At 40.8% G+C, this 12,824-nt stretch overlaps 3 protein-coding genes across 5 annotated transcripts in view; all 3 read left to right on the forward strand.

Annotated features, from left to right (window-relative positions):
* The first annotated feature begins 147 nt into the window (after positions 1-147).
* LOC132796147 (signal peptidase complex subunit 2) lies at positions 148-1,176 on the forward strand. The gene is made up of 2 exons (XM_060807209.1): positions 148-305; positions 442-1,176. The coding sequence occupies exons 1-2, from the start codon at positions 267-269 to the stop codon at positions 979-981; spliced, it is 579 nt and encodes a 192-aa protein (XP_060663192.1). The 5' UTR covers positions 148-266; the 3' UTR covers positions 982-1,176.
* Positions 1,177-1,528: 352 nt separating this feature from the next.
* On the forward strand, positions 1,529-3,504 carry LOC132796146 (beta-Tubulin at 65B). The gene is made up of 2 exons (XM_060807207.1): positions 1,529-1,865; positions 1,931-3,504. The coding sequence occupies exons 1-2, from the start codon at positions 1,809-1,811 to the stop codon at positions 3,245-3,247; spliced, it is 1,374 nt and encodes a 457-aa protein (XP_060663190.1). The 5' UTR covers positions 1,529-1,808; the 3' UTR covers positions 3,248-3,504.
* An 852-nt stretch (positions 3,505-4,356) lies between these two features.
* LOC132796885 (death-associated protein kinase related) overlaps positions 4,357-12,824 on the forward strand; it is a 65,466-nt gene continuing 56,998 nt past the window's right edge. Inside the window, exons 1-2 of one of the 3 annotated variants that reach the window (XM_060808227.1) lie at positions 4,357-4,413; positions 5,437-5,776. In XM_060808227.1, the coding sequence (XP_060664210.1) occupies positions 5,646-5,776 (131 nt within the window). In that variant the 5' untranslated portion in view covers positions 4,357-4,413; positions 5,437-5,645. Of the gene's footprint in view, positions 4,489-5,436; positions 5,777-12,824 lie in introns of all 3 variants that reach the window. The other 2 variants (XM_060808229.1, XM_060808228.1) reach the window with 2 other exon arrangements.

Below are 12,824 nucleotides of genomic sequence, written 5' to 3' on the forward strand. Positions count from 1 at the left end.
TAGTTAAAACAAATAATATATATATATATAAATAGTGTTATTAAAAATAAATGTATTAACATTGTTATGGCTGGAATATAAAATCGATTATATGCATTTTGAAAACATCGATGCACCAAGTTTGCTATCGATGTTGCTCTACCTCAAGTCTGCCACCACTAATTTTTTATATCTGTCGCGTTGTCAAATTAAAAGAAATTGTTGTTTGTTATTAACGTTCTTGCGAAGCATTCTTAAAAGCACAGCGATTTGAAAAGCCACCGAAAATGGCCAAGAAAGACGACAAAGCCCAACCTGCCGAAGAAGTAAGTGTCCAAACAGCGTAAAACGCACTGCAATTTAAGCAATTTAAGCAGCCGGCACAATTTTTTTTTCTCCATTTTACGTGGTACACGTCAGTCGGCATATTTACTATACATATTTCATTTTGTCTTTGCACAGCTGGTGAAGGTGAACAAGTGGGATGGCTCTGCAGTGAAGCATGCGCTGGACGATGCCGTCAAAACCTGCCTATTGGGAGATCGTCCCCAGCTGAAGGAACAATTCGGCTTGGTCAACACGCGTCTCGTTCTCTGTGCCTTGGCCGTTGGTGTCGCCATTATGGCTCATGCCTGGGACTTTACCCATCCGTTCCCCCAATCACGGCCCGTTCTGCTCTTCAGCGTTCTTGCCTATTTTGCCTTAATGGGCGTGCTGACGCTGCACACGACATTCCGGGAGAAGGGCACGTTTGCCGTGGCCGTTCAGAAGGATGCGTCGAACAAGTCACGCACCTGGGAGGCCAGTTCCGATATGAAGAAGTACGACGACAAATACATTCTGACATTGAGTGTGCGCGATGGTCGTGGACAGCGTGAACAGACGAGCAGCAAATCGTGTGCCGCATTTATTGATAGCAATGGAATCATTCTCGAACATCTGGTTGCCAATGAGGTCAATCGATTGTTCAACTCGCTGGCTGCCGAGAAGAAGGACAAGTAACTAGTGCAATGCACGAAAGAGCCGCAACTGGAGGAGCAATTGCAACAGTCGCTAATGGTCACTGTCTAAACACAATTTCTCGTCGGGAGTTTCCAGCGATTCCAGGTTTTTTTTTTTCTTCTATCCTTTTGCAATGCATTTCTCCTACTTTTTTTAGACACACATATTCGCATTAAATTAATTATAGTAAATTAAGCCCTGTTTCTTATCGATAGTCGACTGAGTGTCATCTCTATAGAAGACAAAGTGCACTCTAGTGATGGCAATTTGTCTAAAATAGCGATGAGAGTGCGAGCAAATTGAAGAGTGTGTTGTGGTAAGTCTAATAACTCGTGACACGACACGACGAATAGTTAAGCTTCAGACTTAACTAAGAATAATATTGAATATTGGCATTCAAGTAGAGCGTGAAATTGATTCGTTACACGACACGTTGCAGTTAGTAGAATTCATTTATGTCTGATAATGAAATAAGCAAGTAGTCGTGACACGACCTGCAGGGAGCTTCCTATATTTATAAAATCTTTTCGTGCTCGATCTGAGGTGGCGAAATCTGAATGGAAGGAAATTAGTTAAAGTAGCTGGGAAATCAGTTTCAAAAATTTCTTTGCATTATAAGATTTAAAAACTGGCAACGAAGAGGGAGCAGAAAAGTAATAGAGACAAAGACAGCGGGAGAGAGAACGACAAAAATGCAATGCAAATGAGAAACAATTCCAAAATTCGCCCTTAAAATTTTCGGCCAAGCGCATTCCAAATTGTTAGTCTAAAAAGTCTTAAAAGTCGGAGCAAAGAGAGAAGTGAGGAAGGAGTGGAGCAGCCAGAGAATGCGAGAGATAGTCACGCTGCAGATCGGCGGTGCCGGCAATGCAATTGGCGATGCGGTAAGTAAAAGGAAACATGAGCGTGAGAGAGGATTTTACCAACCAGACCTTGTACTTGAACTTAGTTCTGGCATGTGATCTCACATGAGCATGGCGTGGACTATGCAACCGGACGCTTTGGCGGCACCAGTCCGCTGCAGCTGGAGCGCATCAATGTGTTCTTCAATGCCACCGCCAGCAAGCGTCTCTATGCCCGGACCATCATCATCGACACGGAGGCGAGCACCATACAGCGTCTCAACTCGAGCAGTCAACTGTATCGGCCGGAGAACATGGTCGCCGGGTCGGAGAGCGCTGGTAATAATTTCGCCCGTGGCTATCACACGGATGGGGCCGAGATCCTCGACCAGGTGCTGGACAATACGCGACGCGAGGTCGAGTCGGTGGATTCATTTCAGGGCTTTCAATTGCTGCACTCGATTGGCGGCGGCACCGGCTCCGGTTTGACATCGCTGATCATGGAGGCGCTCGTCGAACAATATCCGGATAATTTGCTCTGCAATTATGTGACCATACCATCGCCGAATATGTCCCAAGTGGTGGTGGAGCCGTACAATGCGCTGCTTAGCATTCCGGCGTTGGTGAACAATTCGCATTTGACATTTTGCTTGGACAACGAGGCGTTGTTTCAGATCTGCAATCGCAATCTCAAGATCCAAATGTCCGGCTACGAGCACATCAATCACATTGTTGCCCTCACCATGTCGGGTATAACGACTTGTTTGCGCTTTCCCGGACAATTGAATGCGGGCCTGCGCAAGATCTATGTGAACATGGTGCCATTTCCTCGTCTGCACTTTCTTATACCCGGCTTTGCACCGCTCGTCACCTGCAAGCAGCAACAGTTTAGCAAGGGCACCGTTTCGGAGCTAGTGCAGCAGATCTTCTCGAGCAACAATTTGCTGTGTGCCATCGATTTACGCAAAGGCAAACTTCTAACGGCCGCCGGTATCTTTCGTGGTCGGATGTCACCGCGCGAGGTGGATCAATTGATGACGGGCGTGAGGAATAAAAATCTGCATAATTTCGTCGACTGGATACCGAACAATATTAAGACCGCGATCTGTGATATTCCACCGCGTGGCTTGAAGATGTCAGCCACCTTTATTGGCAATACGACGGCCATACAATCGTTATTCCAGCGACTGCTCGATGGCTCGAGTATTATGCTGAGGCGCAAGGCGCATTTGCATTGGTATACGGGGGAGGGCATGGAGGAGCAGGAGTTCATCGATGCCCAGGAAGAGTTGCAGGCCATCATCGATGATTATCGCGGCAGTGCGGTCGATAGCGATCGACATGGAAGTCGCAGTGCCGATGGCGATGAGGATGATGTGGAATCTGGGTCTGGACAACAATGTCGCTATTGCGCCGACAATTAAATTTGCGAGCGAATGTGACGACGACGAGAGCCTAGGTCAAATCTGTCGGATCTGTTAAACTTGAAAGGCTGCCAGCTGGCATTTTGTCGTTGGATTACTTATTTATAGGCGCGCCTGGCTGGCCAAAGTTCGTTGCGTTTAGAGTTCAGCGGACTTGTCGTCCCATCTTCAGAGGCGACTGCCGCTTGGCAAAAAGGTGCTGCCCATCGTTGCCAAACTATTAATAAAAATCGCGCATAAATGCAACCCGGCAAAGGTTTTTGCACTTGTTCGTAGTTTTTTTTTTTGTGTTCGTTCTTCGTGGTTTGTTGTTTCTATTTTGGTGCAAACGCATTCCTGGGATGCCGCCGTCTCCGTTTTTGTTTCCCCCGGCGGAGACGAAAAAAGCCAAAAATATCCACGAAGCGTGCAGCATAGCGGATGGGGCTGCTCATGAAAATGCAGCCGCGAAGTGGAGCACACGCATACATAACTGAGAAAATGGTATGGTATATTTTTAAATATGTATATAAACATAAATGCAAATGCAAATGTCTAAATTAAGCATTGATAGGCGGCGCCAAAAACGCCACAAAACCAAAAACAACAAAAAAAAAGGGGCGGCAGCTATGTTTAGGCGCCTAGCGTCCGCTTAGCGCCCATTACGTGTCAAGATTCCGTCAAGTGTGCAGTTCGCAAGCTGCTGGCTCTCAATATTTGCAGTCTGCTGTCTTTTTCAAATGTTCCAAGCTGAGCCCGCGTCAAAAACGCAGAGTTGATATTCAGCTAAGCGGTGAAAAGTGCAGCAAGTTGGCACGCATGCGTGCATCGCAGCTATCGTTATCGCCTCAACAGCTGTGAGATAACAGTGCCAAAATGAGTTTAATTCGACGCCACGCAATTCAGTTATAAATGATGCCAAACTGCTTTACAATAAATATATTTTGCATTAGAAATGCTCATAAAGTACTTCACACGTAGCAGCAAGCAATTCGGTGTTATTAGCATAAAACGTAAAAGCGCAGTAATCGATAGGTAGATAGACTATGCGAGGTAACAGCGCCGTAACAGCAGCTGTTAAGCGCAACATGCGGCTATCGATAATACGCGCCATTGCGCACCAAAAACTTGTCATCGATAAGTCAGAAGCAAAAACAAAGCCGAACGAGGCGGACGTGTGACGCTCGGTGCGCTTAAATTTCTGATTTGTAATTCGTTGTCGCCTGGTGTGTGCATAAGTGTTGTATGTGTGTGTACGCTGGGTTTGTGATTTTGTTATCCGTCGATTAAATGTTGTGACTCTACGCTGCACGATTTACCATGAGTGTTTTGTTTTGTTTGTGTGTGTGCGTGTAGTGCTAACAAGTACAAATTTCAAACCATTTGACAAATCGAATGCAACACATTCTTTTTTTCGTTCGCGCGTTGAGTTTGAAATTGTGTTTATACAAAAACAGTTCATAAATTGCATTTCATTTTTTTTTTGTTTTTTTTAAAGTGCTAAGTTGGACACACACCATACGCACATACACATAGAAACAAAGCAGCAGCAACAGCAAAGAAGTTGTGAGCTGCGCTGCCACTGTCGAAGTTGGCAGAACACGACGACGACTTCGGTTATACACCAACACAACCAGCATTGAGCATATACATACACAAACACACTCCAAAAACAGATACAGCTAAAGCAGCAACAGCAGAGCAGAGAGCATTTTGACAAAATGAAATAACGTGAAACGTGTTGTGTGTGTTTGCTTGTTAATAGTGTGTGAAATATGTTTGTTTCGTCGCGTTCAAGTCAAATTTAACATTTTAAGAAACAAATGAGAAAAGAACTCGCAAATCGAAAACGTAAAACTAACGAAACACCAAAAGAAAAACAACAGCAAAAACAGAGCTAAGAAATTTCGCTGCCGCTCCGCTGCATAGTTTTGGGCTGCTGCAGCATCCCTAGTGCTGTCACGCTTCAACACACAGGCTGTTGCATTTGCGCGACATCGTCGGCAGCGCAGTTCAAAAAGGGCGCTGGAATTTCTCGGCTGCTGCGTTTGTTGTTGTTATTTGCTTTTTGCTCTTTGCTGCGTGTGCCAGTGTGACCAAAACTTTGCGAAATGCGCGCGCGCGACGGTTGTGTGTGTTTAGTTGTTTTTTGTTCTTGTATTTTTCTTTTTTTTTACCTTCTAATGTTATTTATTTTTGTTGTGCCACAGTTTGAATATCGCGCCGTCGTCCCGCAACCGCAATTGCAAATAATAAAATAAAAAACGCCCCTCCCCCTAAATAACAAACAAAAATCAAATAAGAAAAAAAATAAATAAAAAACAAATTCAAACTAAAAGCAAAGAAAAAAGCACAACGACAAAAAGTGAGAGAGAGTGCGAAAGAGAGCGAGAGAGAGAGCAGCTGCAGCTTTTGAAACATGTTTACCGAGGAGGGCATCTTTCCCATAGGCGACGGCCTGCTGGACGTTGATGCCGAGCGCTTGAAGGGATTACTTGTGTCGCATGACATCAACGAGATCTACGAGGTGGAACAGACGCCGTTTGCCAGGTGAGTGTGCGAGACAACAACAACAAACATACAAAACCGGAGCAAGCAGCACAAAACGTGTTTGCTTCTCCTTCTCCATCTCCTGTTTCTTCTTCTCCTTCTTATGCTGCGCTCGCTGCCTCAAAAAGTTGCCAAAAAAGCGAAAACGTCTGCAACATGTCCAGCGAGAGACAAAAATGCTTAAAGAAAGTCAGTCAGCAGTCAGTTTATAATGTCGCTGTGTGTGTGTATTTTTTTGAATTTTTTTTTGTTTTTTTTGGGTTGAAAACTGAAAACTTCTGCGCAGGCGCAACAAGAGAGAAGCAACAGCCACTCAATAAAACTTGTTTTTATTTTTCTGTACGCAGTCTGGCATCTCTGCTGCCAATGTGTGTGAGCTTCTACTTCAAACACACAAACATACACATGCGCACGCTACCCATGCACTTACACATGCGCAAACAAAACTTGCACTCGCTTGTTGCTGTCTTTGCCTGCCCTACAACAACAACAACAACGTATAGAGCAGCTGTTCCCGTTTACCGACGCTGTTGACTGACCCTCGGCTTCATTTTTGCATGCATTTCGCCTTCGCCTTTGCCTTCACATTCGCCAAACCGATTGGACTCTCTTTCGCATCGCCCCATCTTACTTGCACACGCAAGCGTCCGCTCGCCCCTTTGCACTTTAGCTCTTGGTCGCTTGCTCTGGGCCCTTTGTGTCTCTGTTTATGTGTATGTGTATATGTATGTGTTTGCTTGTGGCTACCTTTTCTGCTAGATTTGCATTTTTGCTCGTTTTTCATTATAATTTGCTTTGCATTTCGCTTATTCCGTTTCGTTCCGTCATCAGACATCATCATCATCATCATCATCACAGTGGTCGTCGTCATCATTATCGGTGGCAGCAGTTTGCTCATTAGTTTTTATTTGGTTTTTATTCAAAACCATCTGCACTCCCCCTTCGCTCCGGTCTGACTGCAATTTGCATAAATATATTTCTCCTTCTGTTTCTGATTCAGTTTGCGGTCACGCTTCCCCAGCAGCTTCCTTGTTTACCCCTGACCTTATCGCCTTCTCTTTCACACGCTCGCTGCCTCAACTATTCTGACAGCTGAAGTTAGAGCAGCACTTGAGACGACGTCTGCCTGGCTCCCCTTTTTTTTCCATACACTTTTGTGTAGACTTTAGTTCTACACTAGAAAAGTATCATACTCTATTATTTAGTGTGACCATTTCGTATTAAAGCAAACGTAGATGAATTTTCGTATATTTTGTTTGTTTATTTCAAATGATATTATTTAGAATACTCTTCCAAATAGGTGGCATCCCAAGTAGGCTGACTGTGAAGGTCGTTCGCTTCACTTTGTTTTACTTTGCTTTGCTTTGCTGCGAGCTTTGCTTTGCATGACACTTCTTCTACTTAGCTCTCGCTCGCACGCATGCCCTATCGCTGCGTAGAACAACTGGGGAGACAGGGAGAGAGACAGAGACACATACCATATCAGTCACTCTCACAAGCTCACAGTGCGACAGCTATGCGAAGAGCTGCTTTATCTACAGCTCGTGCGGCTTTAGAGTTTTTCACTGATAAGCACACACAAACAATTTTATCAGCTATCGATGGTTGATTTCGTAAGCGAGCGCAAGCGAAGCACGAAATGCGAAATTATAACCAAGCACAAAAAATACAAAATCAAATCGAAACGAACCGAAGCGAATCGAATCGAAGAATCGAGAGTGGAGAGTGGTGGAGAGCAACACAACCTTTTTTGTCACACACAACACAGACAGTTATTCATTTTAGCTAGCTTATCATTTCAATTGGCTTTTCGATATTGCTTACCACACTTTACAGTTAACAGTAGGGGGAAAACATTCTCATTGAAATTTGTGCTTGCTAATTGAACATTTGATGTTGTATATTTTGTTGTACTTTAAATAGTTGATAATATATAGGAATATAATAGGCAAATAGTAAATAACAAATTTTGAAACAGCTGTGTCGCACTTAAGATTTTGTTAATTATATTAAACAGCTGCTACGCAAATTGCGCGCTGCAACTAACATTTGTAATTGTTGTTGTTGTTTATTAATAAATAAACACAAAATGCATTGCATTTTTATTGCATTGAATGCAATCAGGAGCTCATAATGAGCTCAGCTAAAATGCAATAATAGATTATTTAACATTGACAGTGACAGTGTCACCTTAGCATTGAAAACATTCCAGACTCGCTGTCTGTTCTCTCCCTCTATATAATACACACACACACATATATATATATATATATACAAATATCTGCTATGAAGAGTATTTGGTATTCGCTGGAGTTTTATATAATTTCACTTGCATTTAATTAAATTTCGCCTCTTTAGCAAAATTCTGCCCGGCGGATAAAATGGTTTCTTCTTCGCTTTTTCGCGTCTTCGTGTTTTTTTTTTTTTTTATTTTCTTTTCGTTTCGGTTTTTTGTCAAACCTTGTTTCGCGTGTTTTCTTTAACGCTTTTATTTTTTTTCGGTTGTTTTCTTCATTTTTAATTTTACTGCAACTTGTTGTTGGCTTTGCTTTCATTTCGGCTGATGATTCTTCTATATACTTTATTTTCCAATTTTTTTTTTTTTGGTTTGGGGTTTTTTTTTTGTTGTTTTTGTTTTTTGGGTCGTTGCTTATCAACGCGCATTTCAAAGCAAACACGACATTTTTGTTGGTAGCTTTTCGATTGTTTTGGCCAAAAAGTCGCATTTGCTGTTGCTGCTCGCAGTCTCAACTTTTCTGAACGACTTACTTACTTTTTGTTTATCGTTGAATTCGTTTTTACCAGTTTTAGATAAGGGTTTTTTTCTTTTTTTCTTACTGCGTTCAGCGAACAGCGAAATTTGTTTTAGCCAAGTTTGCGTTAAAGATTTAGCGATTTGCGATTTTTCGAATCTCGCTTTTGTTGTTGTTATTGTTGTTGTTGTTAGTTGGTTGCTTTTCTGTGAAAAACGTCCGACATTAAGCCCAATGGATCATGAATGAGACAGATAAAGAAAAATATGCTGTGTGCCCGATTAACGAGCCAAAGAGGAAGATGATTTCGCAGCCACAGTCAGAATATATGATAATTGATGCGGCAGTTAAAACTCGCCAGTCCAACTCATCAACTCAACTCATCATCCAAGTCCAAGTCGAGTCAGATAGCTAAAGCGGAAGTCTTTTACCATATATAGGGGCAGTTGCGAAAAAAACAAAGATTAGACCCGCAGATCTTTGATTTCTGGGGCGTCATCTGTATTTGCATAAGAAGAAACAAGCGAAGATTAAACATGGAAAACTTTAATAACAAGTCATTTTCTAAGAAGAAAACGATGAGATACGAAAGATGAATAATCTCTGAATAATCTATTAAATAAAGAATGCTGTCGTGAATCATTTCCAAACTGTAACTAAAATATATAGTTATCTTGACTAAGTTAATATGTATTTAAATAATTTATCATTATTGAATGAAATATACTTATGAGTGTATTCCGCATGTCGCTAACCTGCATAAATAATTAATCGATAGCAACTGTGATGTGGATGGCACAACACAACATAACACACAGCATATAATTAGTAATCACTTCCTTCTCAACACACAAACTCGACTCCCACATCGAGAGCTGTCTGTGTGTGTATGTGTGTGTGGCATAAGTAAACCAGCTCTAGGTCGTTTGGCGGCAATGCCCACAGTCAATGCTCCTTAACGTGTCTAACAAAAAAATAGATATATGTATATAATATCGAACTGAAATCAATCTTCCTGCCCACCACAACGCAATGGCCAGCAAGAGAGAGAGAGAGAGATAGAAAAAGGAAAGGGATGAAAAATATTGTTGTAAGATAAAGAAAAGAAAAAAACACAAACTTGTTTCGTTGACTCTGCGTGAAGAGGCTCTTGAGAAAGGCGGGGGAGCTGTGAGGAGCTCTGTGTGACACTCTCTTCATCACGATGATGATGATGATGATGCTGGCGAATGTGTTGCAACTGATACTTAAACTTACCACTTGAGCACCGCCAGGCGTCTAAGATTACCCAACGAATCCACTTTCCCCAGCCCCAGAGCCGCGTGTGGCGAGCTAACCCAAATTAAAGCTGCCGACGAGGGTTGCAAACACGTCAGGGCTCAGAGAGTAGCTCTCTCTCTCTCTCTCTCAGTTGGGTTGAACCTCGCCCACGCACAAATTTGTTTGGCACCCGAGTAGAAACCAAAAAAAACACCCACGCATTTTGCCCAAGTGCGTCACTAAAACAGCTGGCAACGTTTTTCTTTCGTTCCTTTTTTTTGGGTGTGCATTAATATCCTTTATTTCCCAGGGGGAGAATAAATGTCTGTGTGGACTAGGCCAACCTTTTGCTATGACGTATTTACTGCTGCTGTTGAGGTTATGTGTGTATTTAGTGAATGAAAATGCTAGTAGTAATATTGTAGTATTAAAGCTTTTTTTGTGGCTGTTGCAACAATTGCTAATTGAATTGTAATTTCGAGCGACAATAGCCAAAAACATGTTATAAAAATAGTCATTATGCAAGCGAGCTGGCTGCTTGCGAGCTTGACTGCTCCTAATTTCCAATTGAAATCCGGTCAACAAACAATCGGAGCAACAACAATGCAGTACATAGCAGCATAGTAAACTGGCCATAACTGGACAATATGCCAAGTCCAAGTCAAAGTCGTGTCCAAAAAACAACGAAATCAAATAAAAATTACCTGCAAAAGGAAAAAAACAGCTTTATTTGTCTAGCCTGACAATGTTTTTTTTGCCATTTTTGTTTTTCGTTTTTTTTTTTTTGCTATATACTATATAAATTGGGCCATAATCCAGCCTGCACATTCGATACATCATTCATTGAACGACTGCAAATCGTACACAAGCTCCCCAAAGTCCCATAGTGTCCATTTCCATTGATTGACGTTCACAATTGTCAAACGGTCCATTTCGAGTGTGTGTGTGTGTGTTGTTGTGTTGTATTTTTGTGTGGCCTGTGGGTCTTTTTAGCCAGCCTCTCTCTGTGATGTGTGGTCGGTTGTGGTCATTAGTGCTTTGAGTTTTGAGATTGAGATTGAGTTTGAGTTGTGACATGACCAGGCAACAGAGCATTACGACCAGCTATGACATATTCCATAACTGGGTGACTAGGGCGACAAACAAAAAAAAAAAACCCTTTTGGAACTCACGTAATTAAAGCTGTCAATCAGCTCAAAGCAGAAAGGCTAATTTAATGCACCCACTTGAATCACTTTCTTATATTCCAAATATTTGTAAAGTCAGAATGTTATTTTATTGAAATATCAAATACAAATCCTTAGTAAAGTTCGAATAAAGAATATATGTTACTATATGTACTTTAAAATATGCATTTTCAGCCCAAAACTTTTTTATATTGTATTTCATTTCAAAAACTTTTCCGTTTTAGTTTGCAATTCATGTTGGGCTTTTGTTTGCCACACAAACCCACAAAATGAAATGAGTTCATAAAAGCTTTGAATTGTTTTGCATAGCGAGTCGAGTCTCTCCCTATTTTATATTTCATTTTATTTACTGTGATTGGGTTTTCCTCTTCAATATCCTCAGGCAATTTTTGTTGGCTATTTAAAGGTCCGGTGAAGTCATTTGCATTCGCACTATGAGAGGAAAAAAACCCAAACCCAAAAACACATTCCGTATTTCCTTCCCTTGGCTACTTCCCTACTCCTCCATCTTCATCTTCACTCCACCCCAAAGCAATCCCATTCGCATTCCACACTCACACATTCGCATTCGCATTTGCATTTGTTTAGTTTGTTTGAGGAGGCAACGGCTAAGCAAATAAAGCAGCGAGCGTTTAAAAACGCGATCGCGTCTTTTTCACGCGTTTCGTTTATGCTTGCCAAAGGTGTGTGTATTGGTGTATGTGTGTGTGTGTGCTTGTATTTTTGTGGCACATTTGATGGCCACATTTAGCAGCGATATGTTTACAATATGTTTACGTCTTATGGCCACTTTTAACTGCCGCCGCCGCCCCATTTTGGGGTCTTCTTCAAATGGCCAAAAATGACGAATGCGATTTTGACCAAATTGGTATTTTGAAACTGCCATTTGGCTAATTAACACAACACAACATAAAAACCAAAAAAAAACATACGCAAAACAGTCGCGCTGCCTGTTTTAATTTATTGTTATTATCGATTGTTGCTAATGTGGTGGGTGTTGCTGCTCCTTCTCCTTATGTTGATGAACTCATTTTAATTCACTTTTCGTTTTTATTCAATAAACAAAATGCCTTTCTCAAGAAGCTAATAATGTGCTGCTGCTAATAAATAATACACATTATTAGGGTTTTCTGTGAATCACTAAAGAGGAAGCATGCAAATTCAAATAGCAAAAAGTATGAGTAAAATATTGTAAACATATCAAAAATGTTTACAGTATATTTTTAAAGTAATGGTATATAACTTTTGGTGTAATATTAATTTGATATATCTTCACAGGATTCCTTTATTTGATCAGCATACTGACTTTGGTTATAATTTAGTATTGTTCAGTATATTAATTTGGTATATCTTGGCGATAACAGTATATCTTTATTGCTTTGGTATATCAGTATACAGAATATATATATAGTATTAGTCAGTATATTAATTTGGTATATCTTGACGATAACAGTATGTCTTCGAACAGTATTGCTTTGGTATATAAGTATACAGAATATACCTTTTGGCATAATTTAGTATTATTCAGTATATTAATTTGGTATATTTTGGCGATAACAGTATATCTTTATTGCTTTGGTATATCAGTATACATAATATACCATTTGGCATAATTTAGTATTATTCAGTATATTAATTTGGTATATCTTGGCGAGAACAGTATATCTTTATTGCTTTGGTATATTAGTATGCAGGATATACATTTTGGCATAATATCGTATTGTTCAGTATATTAATTTGATATATCTTCACAGAATTGCTTTATTTGATCAGCATACTGACTTTGTTTATAATTTCGTATTGTTCAGTATATTAATTTGGTATATCTTGACTTGATAACAGTATATC

The sequence above is a fragment of the Drosophila nasuta genome, chromosome X (assembly GCF_023558535.2).
Source record: "Drosophila nasuta strain 15112-1781.00 chromosome X, ASM2355853v1, whole genome shotgun sequence".
NCBI lineage: Eukaryota > Metazoa > Arthropoda > Insecta > Diptera > Drosophilidae > Drosophila > Drosophila nasuta.